The sequence below is a fragment of the Acanthopagrus latus genome, chromosome 17, assembly GCF_904848185.1.
Source record: "Acanthopagrus latus isolate v.2019 chromosome 17, fAcaLat1.1, whole genome shotgun sequence".
Taxonomy (NCBI): domain Eukaryota; kingdom Metazoa; phylum Chordata; class Actinopteri; order Spariformes; family Sparidae; genus Acanthopagrus; species Acanthopagrus latus.
The window spans coordinates 15,122,962-15,143,373 of NC_051055.1; the positions used below are offsets into that span (position 1 = coordinate 15,122,962).

Sequence of the window (20,412 nt, forward strand, 5' to 3'; positions counted from 1 at the left end):
GTCAGTGATGTTGTTACTTACCAATGGAAGGAATATGCAACAATTTGTTTGCTCACACGGACAGAACAAACATAAGCATAAGACTCGGTCGCTGAAAGTTTCAGTTACAAGTTATTTTAGGTGCTTATCACCAGATGTTCTCCTCCCAGAACTTCACATCCATTGGTGTGTGTGTGTAGGGGGGGGTTACATTAGGCATCAAGTGCTGTACATGGCGCTCAGGGGCAGGTGTGTTGTGAATACACATATAAAAGCTGGTTTGCACAGAGCTGAGGCTCGAGGACGCGAATCACAATCGAGACATGGCCATGTTCTTGCTTGTCAGCTGTTTTGCCCTTGTGGCCTCTGTGCTGGGTGAGTGTCTAGTGGTATACCTCCAGATGATGCATTTACCTGTATGAATGTTTTCTGTGACAGTGTGGTAGCGAATTAATCTAACTACTTGCAAAAAAAAAAAAAAAAAGATTGTTAACACAGTGATTCACAGTAAGCCGACTCTTGTGTATTTGGGCCTCAGGGTGTGGAACACCTGCGATCAGGCCCCAAGTGAGCGGATACAACAAGATTGTAAATGGGGAGAATGCTGTGTCTGGGTCCTGGCCCTGGCAGGTGTCACTTCAGGTAGCTGGAGTTTTGCTACAATCTCAACCCCTTGAGTAATTCAGATGTAAAAAAAATGACATTACTACATTTTCTCACTCACTTTTAGGATTATAGTGGATTCCACTTCTGTGGAGGATCACTGATCAACCAGTACTGGGTTGTCACTGCCGCTCATTGCCGTGTGTCGTAAGTCATTTAAATGTGTCCACCATGTGTCCACTGGAGAAAAATCCCAATTTTGCCATCTCTGCAATCACTCTCTCTGTTTTATTCTCCCCAGTCCTAGAAGCCACCGTGTTATCCTGGGAGAGCATGATCGTCAGTACAACAGTGAGCCAATTCAGGTCTTGTCAATTTCCAAGGTAAGCAACGCCATAACTCAGAGCAGCTTTCATCAGATTATAAAATGTCTTCTTTTACCTAAATGAGTCACTTCCTGGTTACAATATGACTATATGTGCTTATAATTAACGTTCACCTCTCCATCTAGGCCATCTCTCACCCCTACTACAACTCCCAGAACTTCAACAACGACATCACCCTTCTGAAGCTGTCTTCCCCAGCACAGTTCAACAGCCGTGTGTCTCCTGTGTGCCTGGCCTCCTCCAGCACCAGCATCCCCTCTGGAACCACATGTGTCACCACTGGGTGGGGCAGGACCGGCCAAACCTGTGAGCGAGCAGCCGCTTTTTAAGCCTCTCATGCTGAGTACATTTACAAACCCACTTACACAAAATAATAATGGATTAAACACTTTACATTTCCACAAAGGAAACATATACATGTGCTGTTAACTGTCTGCCATAACTTGCAAAGTAAATGTTTACTTGTGTGTTTATTTGTCATTCTCAGCAAGCCCCCGCTACCTCCAGCAGACCGCCCTGCCCCTGCTCAGCCCGGCTCAGTGCAAGCAGTATTGGGGTTATAACAGAATCACTGATGCCATGATCTGTGCTGGCGCTTCTGGAGTGTCCTCCTGTCAGGTATGATGATTTTAAAGCCTAAACTACAGAGCTGTAAGAAGTGATGACTCAAAGCAACAATCAGCTGAAAATCAGCAGTCAACTAAATGTTCATTATCAATTCATAATAACATTTGATACAGTAACATAATGAGATATAGTCATTAGCTAATGATTAACCAATCAAATATAAATATTTGTAAATTACAATATATTGGTAAGAATACATTGTTAAAATGTTAAGGGAATATATACAAATGTTGTTTTTAACATTATCAAATAATATACACACATAATATCCAAATCCAGAAGCACAAAAGCAGTCTTTAATGTCTGAGTAACTTATAGATTAAGCAAACAAACAGCTAGTAACATATACAGTATGATTACTTAATTATTAACTAATTGGTTGTTAAGACTCGATGTGAATTTGTATGGGCCGTCCTCTTTTAGAATGAACTGGAAACGAGTGGCAGGCCAGGCCACATCTAAAGCTGTACACCAAGTGCCCTCGAAGCATTACTATCAAGTAGATCAAGGGCTATGGCATCATGTTCCTGAAAGTCAAATATAAAAAGATACTTGTCTCATTTAAGGGTGACTCTGGTGGTCCTCTGGTCTGTGAGAGGAGTGGAGCGTGGTACCAAGTGGGTATTGTGTCCTGGGGCACATCTAACTGCAACGTGCGAGCCCCTGCCGTGTACGCCCGTGTGTCCTACCTGCGCGGCTGGATCGACCAGATTGTTGCTTCCAACTAACGTGCAAAATCACAAAATCTGCACTACGCATGTGCTTTGCCCCACACTTCATCGCCCTGCTCCTCTCTGTGATCAACAACTGATTCTCTTCAGCATCGATATCAGCCATCACAAGGATGTTACTTGTTCTTTTGATTCTGAATGGTAGCAATCACTCTGTGTACTTCTGTGTTTGGTGCATTTGTGAGAAATCAAGCATAAAATAAAAAAAAAACCCATAACAACAATATTGTTTCACATTTTACAAATGTTTCACATTTTACATTCATGAGTGTGACAGTGTAAGTGCAAAGCATTTGTGTGCAGGTGGTCTGTGTGTGGTTATGCGGCTGGGGTGAACTGTGCATCATACAACAAGCACAGTTAGATAAAGATCAACACATGTTTGAGGGAAATTCCATTTCATGAGTACAATAAAATAATCAAGTAACCACATGGGGTTTGAAATAATAATACAATATCATTCAAATATACATTAACATAAGAGCCCTGCAATTGATTCAGCTCCAGAAATGTTTATATCACAAAGCTTTCATAAAGGCAGTCAAAGTACTGTCTCATTGGCAGCTGCATGAAGTGAGAAGGAGGAGTAATCCAACAGAGAATGAGAAAAAGGCAGAGCCTAATAGACATCACATTAGACTCTCTCAGCACCACAAATTTGAGCACTGGTAAGACACTTTAAACATATCATTGCATTGCTTTGAAATTGCATTAACAGAAAGGTGGTCTACCATCTCTTTTTTTTTTTTTTATCTTAGATAGGTTGGCATAAAGCTTGATTTTAATGCAAAGGTAACAGCAATTCAGTGAAATGAGTGGAAAAAAGGACATCTTGCGATTACATAGAAAATATTCTGACTACTTCATGTAATCAGTCTTGGAATGAAGTGGGGGCTAATTGCATAGGACAAGTGCCGGGGCAGGAGCATCCTTAATCCTATGTAGAAAAACTACAAGAATTCATACAGTTCATTAAAATGTGACCATTTACATAATGCAAATTACATGTAAATTCTGTTTTCTCGGTGCATCTTACAGAATGTGCTGAAGTGACTAATTCCTGCAGTGACACAGCTCTCTCGTTTTTCTCACTAGATAAAAAATTCTGCTGCAGGTCAGGATGGCGGAGGTTGCCGACTACATTTTTTGGGTCACCCAGACCATCTACTGTGTGACTTTTGTTGTTGGGATTCTGGGCAACGGTCTGGTCATCTATGTGACAGGTTTCAGGATGAAGAGGACAGTCAACTCAGTTTGGTTTCTCAACTTGGCTCTGGCTGACTTCCTCTTTCTGGTCTTCCTGATTTTCACGATCATTTCTCACAGTCACGGACACCGTTGGCCTTTTGGACAAATCATGTGCAAGCTCAACAGTTTATTCAGCATTGTCAACATGTTTGCCAGTATCTTCCTTCTGACAGCCATAAGTCTGGACCGTTGCCTGTCAATCTGGGTGGTGGTGTGGGCACAAAACAAGCGCACCGTCCGCAAAGCTCAGCTCATAAGTGCTGTCATCTGGGTGACTGCTGCGGTCTGCAGCATCCCATATGCCACATTTCGTCGCATTACTGTGATTGACAACACAACGTACTGTGTTTCATCTGAGACAGCTGAACAAAGATTAATTCTCACCATTTTTCGCTTCGTGGTGGGCTTCGTCATCCCCTTCCTGCTAATATTTTTCTGTTATGTGGCCATAGCTGTTCGTGCAAGGCGCCTGCAAAGGAACAGGAAACAGAAACCCCTCAAAATAATTTTCTCTATCATTCTGGCATTCTTCATCTGCTGGTTTCCCTTCCATGTGATGCATTTTTTACGATCAAAGGATGACGACGCATACATCCATGAAGTTATCCTTATTGGAGGACCTCTGTCTATGAGCATGGCTTTCATGAACAGCTGCCTGAACCCCATTCTCTACGTTTTCATGTGTGATGAATTCCAGAAGAAGCTCAAGCAGTCCATATGCCATGTCCTCGAGAGTGCCCTGGCAGAGGACCACTTGTCATTCATGTCCTCTCGCTCCTTGTCCTCACACCTTTCCCGGATTTCTCGGAAGTCTGAGTCTTCTGCACCTCTGGAGAGGAAAGACACGGCCATTTCCTTCACAGAATGCAAAGTGGGTCTAACTGGGGATTAAGAGTCTGCCCATGTGTGTACTGTACAAATCGACAATACAGTACATTCATACATATAATGAACTTCAATATTATGTGAATATTGTGGGGTTTTTTTTTTATGTGAAAGCGCCAACTCACAAACAGATGTGTCACTTATAGCTGATGAGACAACACCAACTGATATGTGTCGCACCTGTATTGACCTCCATATATTTCTTACTTGTACCTTTAGTTGGATGACATGTCTCCCAATGTGTTCTAGGTCTAACCAGGCCGAATAACTGAAAATCGAATCATGCAGCTTTAACATGTAAATAGCCTTTGAGTTTTTTGTATAACAATGTATGTGAAACATGTCATGTGATTCATTTTGTACCATCTAACTGCTGTGTTACACTGATGTGGAATTACCTGTGATTCATTTGATGCAAAAAAAAACAAAAAAAAAAAAACAGTTAATGCTTTATGCTTCTAAACTCATAATGCTGCATGTAGCTAACCCAAGATTACTGCAACTTGTCTATAGCAGCATCCACGATACAGTCACATAAGACCGAGCTTTAATAGCCATGTTGTATGCATTTCAATTTGGTGAATAAAAAAAAAAAAAAAAAAAAAAAAAATGCTGTTGATGAGGTGTTCTCTTCTTTCTGCATGACACACGAAACCCAACAGAAGTGCGATATCTGACAGGATACCACAATGAGAAACAACTGACTTGCTGTCTCTGCAAAATGGAAGCCTTCTCCTTCAGTCAACCCACTGTGAGATGGCTTTAAAGCGAACGACAAATCAAAAGTTTGATGCTCGTACTCGAGGCATGTTAGTTACTTCTCTATCAAACAAGACACAAGCCTTTTTTGGCACTGTGTCATACTCCACTCTCACTATCTTGGGGTTGCTTTCCTCAGTTCGTGACCTATAACGTTTTAGCATCACAACTGCACAGACTTCCTCCATCATGCACTCTTAACTAAAAACAGAGTTGAAGTGCTGAAATGTGAAGTACTTTACTTTTCTCATACACCTTTCTACAGCTAGTCTAACTCAGGGGGAAATGTTGTGCTTGTTACTTCACTATATTTATCAAACAAATGTAGTTATAGTTACTCTACAAATTAATATCTTTGAACACAAAACTATGACTTAAATAGTATGTTTTGCTATCAAATTATACTATGCCAAGCAGAATGGAAAGATTAGTTCAGTATATGTATTTATTCTCTCAATTGGTTTACATTGACTCAGTGTGAAACCTGGGCCCGGTCATATGAACACAAAGCAGACATCCTGGAAGGGAAGTGAAGAATGACACACATGAAGCTCTTCCTCCATAGCTCTCAAGTCTCTCTCTCTGTTTTTATTTTTTATAGCAGTCATGCCTCAAAAGCTCAGCTCACATGTTGTGGGCAATGGCAGCAGTGTCGAAATAGCTCCGTTTGCCAGAATGGGGAACTCCTTGGCAGCAGTCAACCAAGAACTTTCACAAGGTAGCTCAGCAAAGCTTCGATTTAAACCACAGTCTCAGTTCAGTTGGTTCCTCCTGCTCCTGCAAAAGTCCTGTCCTTTCCAAAAATCCCTGCTGAGCTATATGGGTCCCTGACCCAGTCAAGGCACTCAGTGCAGGTTGAGTGGAAGGGAAATGAAATGAAAACTTCTCTGCAAGAGTTTTCAGAAGTTAACATATTATCTCACACAGTGCAGCCGTGTTGACCTCTCCCAGCCATTTCGGAGTGAGGGGGAACTTTCCAGATGTTGTTTTTTTTTTTTTTTTGACAGAGGTGCACCTTTTGAACGGAATCCAATTCATTTTGTATGTGCATGTGAGCAGGTGTTCAGTTCATTCACATGCTGAAATGTATCTGTCCAGTGTGCCAGCCTTGCACATCACTCATCACCTGCAAGTAGCTCTGCGTTAACTCACCTTCTCATTAGTCAGAACCTCTTTTGGTTGCTCCCGCAGCTCACGGGCGCGTAGCAGCCCTTTGCGGCCCAACAACCATCGGACTTCCCTTTTAAAGCAACAAGTGGTCGTGCTCTGTGTCCATCTCCTCAAACAAAGTTTCTGTTATGTGGCTTTTCAGAGGCCTGATCTTGTCTATACAAATTTTAACATGCGCACGTCATCAAGTCACCATTGTTCAAGATGTTGTGTTGTGATCCGAAAAATGTCCTCTCCTGTTATTTTTTCTGTCAATGCTTTGCAAAATAAGTTTTCTCTGATTGCCTCTCCATCAACAGAATGCACAGTGGCCAGGAGCTGAGCATGTCCACTAATGTCTTCCACTCCTGGCTCTAGTTGATTAACCTGTCCTGTAACCAGCCTGTTGACAGAAAATGTATCAATATTCATTAATTAATAACAATTAGTCATGTAAAAACCTTTCTTGGTGTCAGCTTCATAAATGAAGCTTTGTGAAGATTTGTTGCTTTTCCTTCTCCATTATCTCTCTATAAATGCAAGGAATCTCTGTGTGTCTGTGTGCCTCAAATATCTCTGCAGATCAGGATCAGACTGACCTGAGTTTTAATAATTTGAACAACTGTGAGGTTTGAAAACAGCTTTGCGAAGGTGTGATGTGGTGCTCTGGATAACTGTGACAGCATTTCTGACCATTTTCACAATGTTTACAAAAAACGTACAAGTATTTGACTGATGGAGAATATAAAAAGATTGCTCTATAATGAAGATTATATTTAGTTGCAGTCCCATACAAAATACAGCAGTTCACAATGAGCTTCACCGCAACCATCTACAACGGTGAGATCCTACCTTTACATATAATAAGTCATAGGAAACACATTTCTGCATTGAGTCCTGTTACTTGCACTGAACTCTACTTGTATTAAGTATTTTAACTGTAGTACTGGTGTTTTAATTCAAATAATGGATGTGAATACTTCCTCCAACATTTGCTCCAAAGCCATTTGTACCTTTCCAATATCATATTCCTGATCCAAAGGCATCTTATTACACTTGCTATTCCCGGGGTCTCTATGCTGTAACATGTATTTAAGGATGTACTCATCAACTGACAAAGCACACCGAGTTTAATTTCATGTCATTGTTGTGGATTTCATCTTCTAGCTCAGCACTTGATGGGTAACTAACATTCCATGTGGTTGCACATGATAGAACCTGATGAAGGAACTGACTCTTAACTGTGCGAAGACTGAATGTCAACAAGCTCAAGTTGCATGTCAAAATAATGAGTCATATGGATATCAAGTGTTGTCTATATGCTGCTCTTATGGAATAATCAAATCCTGTAAGACAACCCTCATAGCTGCTCTGTTTTCCAGTACTTGTGTGTTGAAGTTATGAAAGGACGTGAAAGTAGAAGGAAATGCGACAGATGTAAATCAGTTTTTTTAATGCTGAGGATGTCACAAAAGTACTACTGATGATCAAGTTAATTCAATCAGATGTCTACACAGAATTTCTACGAATAAAATTAGTCTGTATCACAAACAAAAACTGCAACAAACTTCAAACAAACATCAAAATGTTTTTTTTCCTGCAATGCATAGGACGTATAGTTTTTATAAGGCTCGGGGTTGTTGTGTTCATGCTTTCCTATGAGTCCGACTGAGTAGGTGGCAGGTGTTTTCAGACATTGACTGTTACGTTGTGGCTCCTTTCTAACTGCATAGAGTCCATTCTGTGGAGAGTTGCAAGCCAGTTAGCGATCATAGAGCTCCTTCATCTCCTTCAGGACCTTGATACTCTCGCCGTATCGTAACTGGTTCTTGTTGGAGCACTCCTTCCATCTGGAAAAAAGACCAATATGGCTTAGCTGAAGTGATTCCAAACTTTTGGATGTTTATGTATCGTTTCAAAAACCAAGCTTGTCAACACTCAGACAAATTGTGCACCATGACTAGACTTCATAACGATTTAAGAATATATTGTTGTAAACCTTTTAGAACAAAAAATTAATTTTGAAACCTGTTTTTAACTTTACGAATGCAGGTTTATCCAGTATGCAAAAAAGATTGGCGTATTTAAACAAGTGTGGAATGTAATGTAATGTAATATAATATAGGACAATCAAGGCATTATTCACTTTTGTCTGACAAATATTTTGATTTTCAGTCTCTCCCCTTTTTTGAGAGATTTGTAAAATTACATTTTCCACATGGGCCAGTTTAAATGCATCTCATGTATATGTCTTTTGTACAAGGAAATCAAATTAAATTTGTTGACCTCTGGCATTAAGTGACACACAGCCATGGATAAAACCCTGACCTCAGTGTTGGCTGTACACAAGAACCTGGTCATTGACAATGGAAGTAATCCTTTTCAACAGAAGCACAAGTTGCTTTTCATTAGTGACATACTTTTGCCGTATCTTTTTCCAACGTTCCATGTGGTCGCATATGAGGGAACCCGATAGAGGAACTGATTCTGTTAACTGTGTGAAGACAGAATGTTGACAGTTAATAATTAACAGAATGCAAGTTAAATTCATAACTTGTGAATTTGATGAAATAATAGACGTGTGCCTTTTAATTAAGATCAATAAGCAAGTAAAACACCATCAATGATTCTTATGTGGTTTTTACACAGAACCTTGGTAATGGTGGGTTTTTCAGTCTGTGGGATCCTGAGATTGATGGGTTCGCCAGATGTGCTGATTGGACAGGAGGTTGGAGGAGGGAGCCTGTACACATTCTGACCTTTACCATTGATCATGTCAGTAACCTCACAAAAGAAAGAAAAAAGAAAAGTTTTTACAACCATAACCGTGATGCACAAATTTCCCAGGTTGTGGGACTAATAACAGAACTTCTGATTCTGAGAAATCATTCCTTGGCATAGCACTATCTTTCTAGAACAGAAAGTACTCTTTTAAATACCTGCTTTAAAAGATCTTTGGATAAAGATCAAGGTTTTAACAAGTTAAAACATATTAGAAAATCCAAACGCAAAAATTGTTCTGTCACTTACCACTGGTGGTGTTAACTAATTCACTAATGCAGAATCAGTTTTAATTGCAAGAATGCTAAGATAACTACTGCTGAGATATCTACAACACCCATACTCCAAAAGGTGGGAAAAGCATTGAAAAACTACAGATGAAATACTCAAAAGAATCCTTCCTTTCCTGAGACGACAAACATACATGCTTTCTCACAGGCTGCAGAGAGGTATATGCATTATATGGCATCGACTTCCACTGTAAATCCAAGGTGACTATAGTTACTACCCTCTGCAATGGAGTGTCTCAGCACACTAGTTTTACTATGTATAGTACTGTGGCAAAATATACAGATTGTGAGACTGTGACAATGCTGTTCACAAAGTCCATTGTCATTCCCTGTGACTGCCATTATATTCAGAGGGCAAGTGAACCATTGTGAACATAACACAATTCTCCTATCTTCATTAGCAGTTTTACAGTATATCGCTCAGCTAACTGTGGCAGGGACTATCAATGTAAGGTTTCATCATGAAAACATTTAGCACCAATTCCCAGTTAAATGTTTTATGTTCATGCTATTGCGTGACCCAGTTCACTGTTCAGTGTTTGCGGGGCATGATAAAATCCATTGCATAATATGAGGCTGTTTTATCACAATTAAGCTCTATAAATAGTACTACTGCAAAGTTTGATGCAATACAGTGATAAAAATAATGATTGCTGTATCACTTTTGACACCAACAATATTCGTGCCCCTCATCGAAAGATGAAGCCAAATCATTTTGAAAGTCACCAATCCAGCCTTGAGTCACAACTGAAATCTAACTTAATACCCTACAGAATTTATTTCTGTCCTTTTTGGTGATGTTTGTGAGTTTTTAAGAAAATTCCAGTTGTCCAAGATAACTATAGGGCCTCACCTCTTCTTCTACCATACTGTGTGAGGGGCTCGGGGAAGCAGGTGGTTCCCGAACAGAAGGATTGTTCCTCATCCAGGCACGACAGATAGGATACAGTGGGGTGCAGGTGTTGAACTGAGCCAGATCCACACTGCGATCAAACAACTTTATAATGTAAGAATCTAGCAAATGGAGAGAAACAGAAAATGGCAATAAAGTAAAGAAAAGATTTGATACTGCACAATGAAATAAATGGTAGTAACTGAGGGACAAATAGGACATGCTATGATTTGATGTCTGGCTTTCTTTACTTTGTTTGTGCTGATTGCTCTCCGGTATGCCCTCATCCATCTCTTTTCGCTTCTTCCTCCGATGCTGTGGAAATCGAGCAGATGGCCTGGGAAAAAAAAAAAAAAGATACAGCCACTGTTTCATGCACACATAAAACTGATTTAAATTACATTTTAAACTGATGAAATTGTGAAATCACCGATGGGACAGGACCACAGAGAGATGTTTTGTTTTTCCCCCCAAGCTACAAGTGTCAAACAATTGTCATATGATTTTTTCTGGAATTACTATCAGCTCTTCTTAAAAAACAAAACAGAAAAGAACACTTGCCTTTTTCCAGCAGATGATGGAGACAAATCCCTAGAAATTGAAATATGGAATATAAAAACAGCTTTTACATTTTTTATATTTAATGTTTAAATAATCTAACAGATACTCATTAACTTTCTCTGCATCATCAACAGTATTTAGTACAAAATACACACAAAAGTTTACAAATACATTTGAAGTCCATACTTGCTTAATGAGTCCGCTGATATTTTTCCAGCATCACCTTCATTTTGCTCCCTGTCCAACGTACAGTGATAGTGATTAGTTTGACTTAAAAGTGATTACAGTAATGATGTACGTTTAACAAATGTATCAATTTTACTAACCTTTCGTTTTCAGTCCTCTCTACAAGTCCCTGTAGCACAGCATCCAGTCTGCTGCGTGCTCCAGTCCCCTCTGAATCTACATGGGTAATAATAATAGTCGTTTATTAGTACAACAAAGAATACACCCACGATGTTTACAATTTACATTGAATGTCTGTGAAATTCTCACATTTCAACTCTGAATAGGAGTTGTTACTATATTGCCAAATGCAATGGGCAAGGTCAGGATGACTTTAAGATCAAACTCTCTTTAGTATAATGGGATGTGTCCGTGAAAACATAGGGAAGTATTCTCTCACCTGGCCGTTCGGTCTTGATCTTTACGTGGTGCATTATCCCCACTTTTCTTTAGGTTATAGTATTACAGTAGTATTATAGTAACTGGGGGAAAACACAGAGATGTACAACCAGCCGTCCAAGGTCGGTAACCGAAAAGCACAGTTAACCTGATAACGGCTTGTAACTGCCAACAACAACGTAGGTTTGCTACAGGACGCGTATTTGCTAATGTTAACGTAAGCTAGCTAGCTAGCCGCGGTTAATACAATTCACAATTGGTTAGCCACCATCTGCGTTAGCAGTAATCATTTAATAATGTTAAAGCTAATTCACGAGCACAGCTGAACATTGAAATGACTAACAGCTACCCCCATCGGTTTCCAGACACTCGGTGGAAAGATAATGTAGATTAGCAGTTGTATTACTGTTACGCTAAGACGGACCACAGCTTTTTACTAGCTTGAATCGCCGTTGCTAACTTAGCTTGTTTTTGACAAACGAATAGCTCTTACAGACTTTCCTCTTCCGCGCGCTGCCGGTTTCCTATAACCTGATTGGTGCTTGTGCGGCGAATACATTCTACGTGATTGGTTAATTTGTATGTCCATCAGTTGAACTCGATGACTATTGGTCGAATTTCTGGCGATAAATAACGATCGACATAAACAGTGACGCTTTCTTCTGGTTTCATCGAAAGTCATGTTTGTCAAAAGAGCGGAGTCGTTTAGTTTTCAGTGGAAAAGTTGGACTTGTTGGATGAACAAATCTTCAAAATGCCGTCTATAGCAGCTTAACTCGCTGTGGAGAGGTTGTGTCGTACTAGCGTGGATTCCATGGTAACTTTTCTTGTGAACATGCCAAGTCAGTTCTGAAGGCCGGTGGAAAATGTGGGTTTCGTCTTTTTAAGTTGCAGTAAAACATCATAACCAAATCACTAAGACATGCTGTTCCACCTATAAGTTACTGTCAAAGAGGTCAGTCAGGACCAGGTGTAAATCAAACCCACACTTAACCACTAAAGTGCACCCTATGTTGTGTGCTCTTAAGAATCACCTGTGACGTCCTCAAGCTGTAATGAAATCCAGGTAAGATCCAGAGATCACAATTTTATAGTACCCTTATCAACAGTTGCAGTTGTTTAAAAGTGTTGTTTTTACAGCGGACCTGTGTTCACAAGGCAGAATCCCTTCCAGCCAGCATCCAGGGTGGGGAAGGCACACTACCATCCATCTCGTAACCAGTCCCTGTCAAAGAAAGAGAAAAAAACAGTATGTGAACTTACACATCTGATGAGTCTCTCTTTTTTTCTTTTTTTTCTTTTTCTAAGTCATCTCAAACACGTCTGTCACTTTGTTGTATTTTTTGCAGAATTTGAGTCCTGAACGTTCAAAACAGCGGTCCAGTCCACAGTTACACACTCTAAGTCCAGGGAGCAAACGTCTGTCTGAGAAAAGTCACCGGCGTTTGACTGCCACGGATGAAGAACCTGTCTTTGCAGAGTCCTGGCCCTCCACTGAATGTGGATCCTCTCCTGCCAGCACTTCAGCATCATCTGACATGGAGATGCCCAAACCCTCTGCAACAGTGGGAAAATCCACAGTTTCCACAGAGCAAGGAGTTCAGCAGGATTCAGTGCTGGCACAGTATATTTTAGATTCTTATATTCAAACCATACCCTTACACATGAGAAGGCCCATACCCAGCGTTATCTTCCGGGTGGCTGTGGCTCGGGGTAGAGTCAGTGTCCTGTTATCGGAAGGTCACAGGTTCAATTCCCCTGGTCTACATGTCGAAAATGTTGCATTGGGCAAGATACTGAACCCCAAACTGCTCCCAATGTTCGGGTTGGCACCTTGCATGGCAGTCACCGTCAGAGTATGAATGTATGAATTACTGTAGCTTTGGACAAAAGTGTCTGCTAAATGTTATGTAAACAGAGCTGTAATTTTTTTTTTGCAATGAAAAATTATAACACGTAAGGCATGACAAAATATATTAATATCACAGTATCTGTGATGCAAAGACTGGAAGATACGGGTCACTGGCTTACTACCACTGGTCAGCTCTTTCTTTATGTAACAACTAAAGTCACTACTTTTAATCAGCACTAACTTTTGCTCTCCCAGGTACATCGAACGCTTTCGCAGCGGTCGACCACGGAGTCGAGAAGAGCGCCTACAACTTGGTTCTGCCGCTGGAGAGAAGCAGCCGCCATTTTGGTGGATGTCGCCCTCATCCTTACCTCCCACTTCAACGCCGACTAAAACAACAGATGAAGGTACCTTTGACGCTTATTTGAAATGTGTTATTTTTTTCATGTAAAAGTTAATGACTGTTACCAGCTCCTAAAACTAAATGTAGAAAACAAAGTTGCGGGTAAAATCCGTCTGTGGAATCCCTTCATCTGAACAGATGTCATCCAGCCTCTGGAAGATGACCATGGACGGGCTATTTTCAGTGCAGCTGGACAGCGTCAACGTGACAGATCTCTCTCCCCATGCAGAGGATCCCTTAGCGTGAGTGCACTTATGAGCTTACTGGGAATCAATATACAATAATAGGTGTACTGCTTGTAGGATAAACATACCTACTAATGTATATTAATTTCTTTAAATTTAAAAGAAAGCACACCAAATACTATTCTGTCCGTTGTTAATAATTTCATATGCTGTCATAATAGATTATTGGGTCTGCATCGTGCCCTGGTTTATGCCAGATTTATATGAGTGCCCAGGAAGCAGCCTGCAGGAGAGACACCTTATTCCAACTTAGTGTGCATATAAATATTTTCATTTCAGCACCACACCACATGTCCATTTGGAAACGTCTGTGTTTACCAAATGCCTGGGAGGCCATCGGCTTTTACTACCATGTTTGATACTTTTATGGCTTGTTCAGGCTTCTCCCGCCTCCATGTGTTTGTTCGCAGTATAAGGCCAGACAATGTGACCGATTCAGTTGTTTGTTTTTAACAGAAAAGCTGCAAATGTCACTATCTCATTTACACAGCATTGTGCATGCTCTTTTTGTGTTAAAATATCAGGAGCTAAATGATGACAAATTACATGTTTGTGCCCTGTGTTTTTTCTTAGATTCTGTCAGACACCTCCCAGGGTGAATTTGATGACATGGAGATACTGCAGCTTCAAGAAAGGGCCAGTAGACTTCTGCTGAGAGAGTATGATGACCAGCGAGTAGCATTAATGGTGAATTAATTTATTCCTTGCGTTGCAAGTAACCTTTTTTTTGTCTTTCTGACAGTGAATATACTCTGGGTGATGGAAATATACATGTCAGCTCAGAGGGCCTGGGATGCTCTGATTTCTCTTCTCCAGTCAGCGTAGATGAGCCGCTGCGAAGACCTTTGATTCCCAGTATGATAAAATCCACTACTGGTGAGACAAGAGTGTGGTATAACACTAAGTTTGATGATTCTTTGTTAGTTTTCAATTCAAACTTCCTCAATTCGGATCCATCTTACGCATTTCATAAAAGATGATTCCTCTTTGTTCCGTGCATGTTTCTGCAGTTTCTGCTGTGTCAGTGTGATGGTGCAATGTGTTTATTAACTTTTACAGCAAAGGCCAGTTCAGACTTGGTTCATGCTCCGTCCTCCCAGAAATCCACTGTCATTCCTTCTCTGGTGCCCCCCGCACGCCCAGAAGAGGACATCTTGTTCCAGTGGCGTTTAAGGAGAAAGATTGAGCAGGCCAGGGAGTGGCCCCAGTCGCTGCAGCACTCCAGTCTTCATGGCCCCGCATTTAGCTGGCAGGCCTCCAGCTTAAGCCATCCCTCAGCCAGTGGACATCCTTACAAGGTTGGAGTCAGTGTATGATATTAACTCCATATTTTGTTTTTAATGTTTTATTCAAGATGCAAAGAATGATTTAAATGTCCTCTTTTTTTGCATCAGCAGAGTTCTCAACCTCCTGAATTCTCATATAAAGCAACACGTCCACACATGCCTGCTTACCAGGCAGAAACCAACGAGGCCCAAACATCGTGTCCCGCAGATTCAGGCCCACATCCCCTCCCTGCCTCTGTTGTCTCTGGCTCTTCAGTGTCTCAGCCCCAGGCTATCGCCCATGTTCCTGCCCATATGCATTTTCTCTGCGATGTCTTGCCCTGTCCCGTACAGTCATCTCATGCTAGCAGGCAACCAATCATTTCTCAAATTATCGACGAATCCCACACCAGAGTTGTCTGTAAAAAGACACAGGCCCCCAGAGACTCAGTGGGTACCTTTACTGATGAGCCTGTTTGTGAACATGTACCATCCGCACCGCCTGCTTCATTTGGCGCTGTAGAAAGAGAGGGGCCTAGTCAACACAAAACATCTGAGAGGAAAGCCCAGAAAAGAGAGTCAGAGAGGAAGACAGCCTCATCCTCCAGAAAGCAGAATAAATCAAGGTGAGGTATTGAAACATGCACTCAGTGTGCAAAATTCAAGTCAGAGTGCTTAATGTACATTGTTCTTGCAGATATACCGTTGATAGGGAACATGGTGATGTCTCCAGGTCTACAAACGAGAGTTCTTTGCATCACAAAATTCCCAAAAAGCTTGTGCCAGGGCCAGAGCAGCAGCAGCCAAACAGGAGCCAGAGGTTCTCAAAGAGATCTACTGACGATTATGCACCACCAACTTCTCCAATCCACAGCGCCTTAGGACAGGTCAGAACACACACAGGCTGCAATGATGTCTACCCACTCTAACAGTTCTGAAGTGGTTTACTTTAATGCTGTGTCATAGTAAGTTGTCGATTTGCCAGCAATTCATTTCTTTCTATTTTTATTTCACTTTGAATTTTTGTGTACGCTCATTTTAGTTGAGCTTTTATCAGTTTCCGTATTTGTTTTTACATTCAGTTCAGAATAGCACTTTGTAGGCAGCTGATTCACAGTCATGTAGACGTCCCATAATCAGTAAATGTGTGCACCAATGCTTCCTCCTGCTGAATGCTGTTGGTTTTATCAGTAACACTGCCATCAGTGATGTTAAGCTGCAATTAACATGTAGGGTGTTCTCACTGGTTGTTGACAGGTAGTTTCAGAGGTGCTGTTCCCTACGGCGGATTCATCTCCTGCACAAAGGAGCCACGTTTCATCGGCTGCTCCTCCTCGCATCGCCTCTGCAGCGCCACAATCCTCCGTCCCTCCATGCGACGCACAGAACTCCGTGGAGGTCATTTCACAGCTGCTGCAAGAAGCTGAGGGTGAGCTTAATGCAGCAGAGAGCATCAACCTTTACCCTGCGGTTGACTGTGGAGGATATATTCTGACCCATGAATAGCTTCCACTAGCTACATTCCAAAACCCTGGAGGTCAAAACCCTCTGGAACTTTCTTTTTCACACATGGTATTTGTATATGTCGAAGATTTGTGATCCAAGTTGAATTTCTTGTAGTTGTAACTACGTACAATACTGCCTTTTGGGGGGTTAAGTTGTAGAACAATAACATATAGCCTTGGTCCTCTCTTATTTACCTTGAATAACACTATTTGTTCCCTTTTTTTAAGATTCAGATGGAGAAGAGTTCCAAGATGACCCTTTATTACAAGTCCTTCGCAAGCAGAGAACGTGGGTAAAGGAGCAGATCAGGTAAAATAATAACCTATAAATTTAATTCCTCATCGAGCCACATCAATTGTCAGCATTTGTGTTTAATGTTCTTCATGGAAGGCTGTTAATCTTATTACATGTAGCTCTTATTCTGTTATGACAGTCATGTAAACACAGCTCCCAAAGAGACCAGAACAGTAATCTAATGTATTTTTCCTTTTCAGTGAAGTGGACTCCACGTTGAATGATATTCAGGACGAGCAACAGGTTCCTTAAACATTTTAAAGAAGCAACTCGATGTAGTCTCTCTCTTTTTTTTTTTTATTTTATTTTATAAAGAAATAAAGTTTATTTTTTGAAGAAATAATTCCACATTAAAGAGTTTGGAGATATGTCTGTGTGCATCATTAAACACAATCACAATACAGTGCATTTTACAAAAGTTGCACTAAAAAACAAACAAAAGACAAGCAGCAGTTTGAGCTGTGAACGCAGAATATTTACAAAGACTGGTTCCATGAAACATTATGTAAGATTGATGAGCAATAACAGGGCGGTATATACAAACCTCAAGGAGCAGGGAATATTAGAACAGTGCCAGGAGCACAACAAATGTGTGTTTTGGCAGACGTGGAGTGTAACTGGAAGAGCCTGGAGTTATTTCTGTTCAAGCCCGTGAGTTCTGTTGGATTTGTTTTCATACATAGTGAAGATGGCAGATATTTGAGTGTTTTGGGTGCTAATGTGATCAATTCAGGAGTCTGGAGTTCTGGGTTTGCAGCATCGGCGCAGATATGATCAGGACGCCCTCTGGAGAGACCGCTGACTCCAAAGCCATGGTGTGCACCCCCTTCGGGATCCGGTAACGCCGGTTAAATTGTCTTGTGGTAAAGCCTGGACCATCCTTCTAGCAAAACATCGAGACGAATACAAGTTTAGATAAACACTGTAGATTAACAAAAATAATTCAGCAGTCGTCCTCACAGGATACCAACCTTCTTCTCTTCATGCTTTCCCTGCACTTCCACAAAGTCTCCTATCACCTTGACCATTAGGTCCTCCGGGTTGAAGTCCTTTACATCAACTTGAACTGTGAAGCCGCTGTCATCACAGTTCACCTACCAACGTGAGAAGAAATACTGTGTGTTATTATACAAATGCAAAAATAACTCACAAATGGCCCTTTTTCTGACTTGCACTTAATACAGTAGATATCCTGATTGACTGTCAAAATTCAGTTTTGTAACATCTCAGTGTTTTCATTTACTGATGCTCTGCAAAAGCTAGTGGACCTGAAGTCAAGAGGTTTTTGTTGATATGTGTTTTTTCCTCAGATAAAAAGTGATAGGATCAGCGCTGCGTCAAACAGTTATCTTCTCAAGCTGACTGATAAGTTGTTTCGGTCTAAAAAAAATGGTGAGAAATGTCAATCAAAGTGTAAAAAGACCTCCTCAAAATGTTCTGCACAACCTTATGATGTTCAGTTTGCTGTCACGGAGGAGAAAAGAATACTGGAAGACATTTAGATCTAAGAAGCTTGTATCAGAATTTTGAATTTTTTTCCTTAAGAAATGACAAGTTGGGATTTTAGCCCCCCCGCGACCCTGCAGAGGATTAAGCGGCGTACATATAATGTGTACAGATGATGGATGGATGGATGGATGGATTTTAGCCTTTTGAACAGGTTGTAAAAGGCTGATGGCACTAAGATGTGCTCAGTTTTTGAGACAAATATCTTTCTTTGTGGTATGTAGCATTTATTTATATTGTTTATACTGTCAACTATTACATGCTGCCAAATCAATCAATATCCTCTACAATATGTTTATTGTGTTGTAGGCCTATATGCACATATCTTTCATCTTATATCTTATCTTCTATTTTCTAATTTAAAGGTGCACTTTATGGATTTGGGAAAGACATTTTAATCAAGAGAGAAAGATCTCAACTGACTGATTTTTTTTTTTATGTCTGAACAAACTCTCTTTGTTTTTGTGACTGAATAAACTTATTAAATAAACTGACCTTAAAGGATAACACTGATTTATACTGTTTAACTTTGTTTATATGTGGAGGACCCTGCCTGTGTTCTGGACCTTATTTTCCTCTGAGAACAGCTTGTTCATTCACTCATGGAAACTAAATGTTTCTGAGTTTGTATTATTACCTCATTATTATTGTAAATATTACATTTCTGATGTTGGAATTTCCTCTCCAAAACTACATAGTGCCCTTTTAATACACATACATTTTTTAACAGTTGGTTTATATTTTGTGACTTGTGAAGGGTATTTTACTTTGACTTATAACTTGTTTCATTTCTTCTCCTTTAATCTTGTTAAAATCACTGTATAGTGCAATATTTTTATTGCAGAAGTAGCAATAGTAACATACCAATTTCTCCACACGGATCAATAAAGTATTTCTGATCCTGGAATGACTTACCTCTGCAGAGCTGGTGTTATCAGTCTCTGGGATGAGCAACTTTGGGGACCACTTGTACTGTCCATAAGTCCCATTCAGCCGTGGAATAAGAGGTGGCAAGACCTTCTCCCATGGGATACCACCGGCTGGCAGAGTGGGTGGCAGGATGAAATCCATATCTGATCAGAAAATGTAACAAAAAAGGGAAGAGCTGACTTGAGAGCAGTTGGGGCTACAGCATGAGAGACTTCAGAGCACACTGGATGCAACTTACCTCTTTATAAATTCCCTGACCAAATAAGTGTGCACACAGGAAAGTCCTGCCCCTGTTTGACTGCTCTACTGCTGATGAGCTGTGCGCCCGTCTGTCTGCCTCCGAGTCCCTCTCCTCCTGAGTGCCTGACGTGCCTGTGTTGTGGTGTGTCTGTTTTTATAATGGAGTTGCATAATGAGTGGGGGAATTCATAGTGGGGCACCTTGCTTCTGTGATGTTCTGGACTAATGCGTACCCTTGGGTGTTCGGGGCAAAGCCATATAGGATAAGAGTGTATTGTTTGGGGAGTGACGCAGCTGTTGCAGGCTTATTGGCAATTACTGTGTTTATGAGCTATTACCAATTATTGTAGCCTGCGGTTTAAATCCATGGGATGATGGCACCAATAGGAACAGACTGTACACGTTGTAAGAACTGTTATATGTATAAGGTCGGTTGTTAAGGAAGGCCTATCCAAAAATAAGTTCAAAAGACGATGTTGCTGACCCTCGTGAGCAGTTGCTGGACAGACAGTGACAGCAGGGACGTCCCGTACACATGCCAGTGCACGTGTGTTGCCACTTCCCCCCCATCATGCACTCTCCCACTGGTGGAACAACTATTCAGATCATTTACTTCAGTAAAAGTAGTCAAAGGTGCACTATGTAGTTTTAGGGAT

General features: G+C 40.8%; 5 protein-coding genes across 10 annotated transcripts; 3 read left to right on the top strand and 2 right to left on the bottom strand.

Moving 5' to 3' along the window:
• The first annotated feature begins 235 nt into the window (after positions 1-235).
• On the top strand, positions 236-2,550 carry LOC119005838 (chymotrypsin-like protease CTRL-1). The gene is made up of 7 exons (XM_037073859.1): positions 236-354; positions 518-621; positions 710-789; positions 884-965; positions 1,094-1,274; positions 1,456-1,586; positions 2,162-2,550. The coding sequence occupies exons 1-7, from the start codon at positions 303-305 to the stop codon at positions 2,321-2,323; spliced, it is 792 nt and encodes a 263-aa protein (XP_036929754.1). The 5' UTR covers positions 236-302; the 3' UTR covers positions 2,324-2,550.
• A 399-nt stretch (positions 2,551-2,949) lies between these two features.
• LOC119005832 (C3a anaphylatoxin chemotactic receptor-like) lies at positions 2,950-4,884 on the top strand. The gene is made up of 2 exons (XM_037073850.1): positions 2,950-2,994; positions 3,422-4,884. Exon 2 carries the CDS (start codon positions 3,447-3,449, stop codon positions 4,464-4,466), a length of 1,020 nt encoding a protein of 339 aa, XP_036929745.1. The 5' UTR covers positions 2,950-2,994; positions 3,422-3,446; the 3' UTR covers positions 4,467-4,884.
• A 2,919-nt stretch (positions 4,885-7,803) lies between these two features.
• lin37 (lin-37 DREAM MuvB core complex component) lies at positions 7,804-11,975 on the bottom strand. Its single transcript, XM_037073861.1, has 9 exons — positions 11,517-11,975; positions 11,218-11,293; positions 11,078-11,128; positions 10,892-10,921; positions 10,582-10,667; positions 10,292-10,452; positions 9,020-9,151; positions 8,788-8,861; positions 7,804-8,217 (listed from the first exon to the last, which is right to left on the bottom strand). The coding sequence occupies exons 1-9, from the start codon at positions 11,548-11,550 to the stop codon at positions 8,130-8,132; spliced, it is 732 nt and encodes a 243-aa protein (XP_036929756.1). The 5' UTR covers positions 11,551-11,975; the 3' UTR covers positions 7,804-8,129.
• A 214-nt stretch (positions 11,976-12,189) lies between these two features.
• proser3 (proline and serine rich 3) lies at positions 12,190-17,448 on the top strand. Of its 5 annotated transcripts, none has more exons than XM_037073800.1 (13): positions 12,190-12,581; positions 12,656-12,764; positions 12,865-13,139; positions 13,623-13,774; positions 13,909-14,012; positions 14,589-14,674; positions 14,758-14,891; positions 15,075-15,313; positions 15,410-15,906; positions 16,014-16,167; positions 16,538-16,709; positions 17,014-17,095; positions 17,281-17,448. In XM_037073800.1, exons 1-13 carry the CDS (start codon positions 12,571-12,573, stop codon positions 17,330-17,332), a joined length of 2,067 nt encoding a protein of 688 aa, XP_036929695.1. In that variant the 5' UTR covers positions 12,190-12,570; the 3' UTR covers positions 17,333-17,448. The 5 variants fall into 5 exon arrangements, with proteins under 5 accessions (XP_036929695.1, XP_036929694.1, XP_036929692.1 ...); XM_037073799.1 differs by having other exon boundaries at positions 12,191-12,581; positions 15,978-16,167; positions 17,020-17,095; XM_037073797.1 differs by having other exon boundaries at positions 12,196-12,581; positions 15,978-16,167.
• hspb6 (heat shock protein, alpha-crystallin-related, b6) lies at positions 17,380-19,910 on the bottom strand. 2 transcript variants are annotated; one of them, XM_037073868.1, is made up of 4 exons: positions 19,755-19,910; positions 19,502-19,659; positions 18,052-18,174; positions 17,380-17,960 (listed from the first exon to the last, which is right to left on the bottom strand). In XM_037073868.1, the coding sequence occupies exons 2-4, from the start codon at positions 19,655-19,657 to the stop codon at positions 17,805-17,807; spliced, it is 435 nt and encodes a 144-aa protein (XP_036929763.1). In that variant the 5' UTR covers positions 19,658-19,659; positions 19,755-19,910; the 3' UTR covers positions 17,380-17,804. The 2 variants fall into 2 exon arrangements, with proteins under 2 accessions (XP_036929763.1, XP_036929762.1); XM_037073867.1 differs by having other exon boundaries at positions 17,380-17,963.
• Between the last annotated feature and the right edge of the window lie 502 nt (positions 19,911-20,412).

Excerpts from the sequence above, each read along its gene's own strand:
- LOC119005838 (XM_037073859.1), top strand. The coding sequence starts at position 303 with ATGGCCATGTTCTTGCTTGTCAGCTGTTTTGCCCTTGTGGCCTCTGTG. Across the intron at positions 355-517 it reads CCTTGTGGCCTCTGTGCTGG|GGTGTGGAACACCTGCGATC; the intron begins GTGAGTGTCTAG and ends TTTGGGCCTCAG. Across the intron at positions 1,587-2,161 it reads CTGGAGTGTCCTCCTGTCAG|GGTGACTCTGGTGGTCCTCT; the intron begins GTATGATGATTT and ends GTCTCATTTAAG.
- LOC119005832 (XM_037073850.1), top strand. The coding sequence starts at position 3,447 with ATGGCGGAGGTTGCCGACTACATTTTTTGGGTCACCCAGACCATCTAC.
- lin37 (XM_037073861.1), bottom strand. The coding sequence starts at position 11,550 with ATGCACCACGTAAAGATCAAGACCGAACGGCCAG. Across the intron at positions 10,922-11,077 it reads TCAGCGGACTCATTAAGCAA|GGATTTGTCTCCATCATCTG; the intron begins GTATGGACTTCA and ends TTCAATTTCTAG. Across the intron at positions 10,453-10,581 it reads GAGCAATCAGCACAAACAAA|ATTCTTACATTATAAAGTTG; the intron begins GTAAAGAAAGCC and ends TCCATTTGCTAG.
- proser3 (XM_037073797.1), top strand. Across the intron at positions 15,907-15,977 it reads AGAAAGCAGAATAAATCAAG|ATATACCGTTGATAGGGAAC; the intron begins GTGAGGTATTGA and ends TTGTTCTTGCAG. Across the intron at positions 16,168-16,537 it reads TCCACAGCGCCTTAGGACAG|GTAGTTTCAGAGGTGCTGTT; the intron begins GTCAGAACACAC and ends GGTTGTTGACAG.
- hspb6 (XM_037073867.1), bottom strand. The coding sequence starts at position 19,657 with ATGGATTTCATCCTGCCACCCACTCTGCCAGCCGGTGGTATCCCATGG. Across the intron at positions 18,175-19,501 it reads ATAACACCAGCTCTGCAGAG|GTGAACTGTGATGACAGCGG; the intron begins GTAAGTCATTCC and ends TCACGTTGGTAG. Across the intron at positions 17,964-18,051 it reads GAAAGCATGAAGAGAAGAAG|AAGGATGGTCCAGGCTTTAC; the intron begins GTTGGTATCCTG and ends ATGTTTTGCTAG.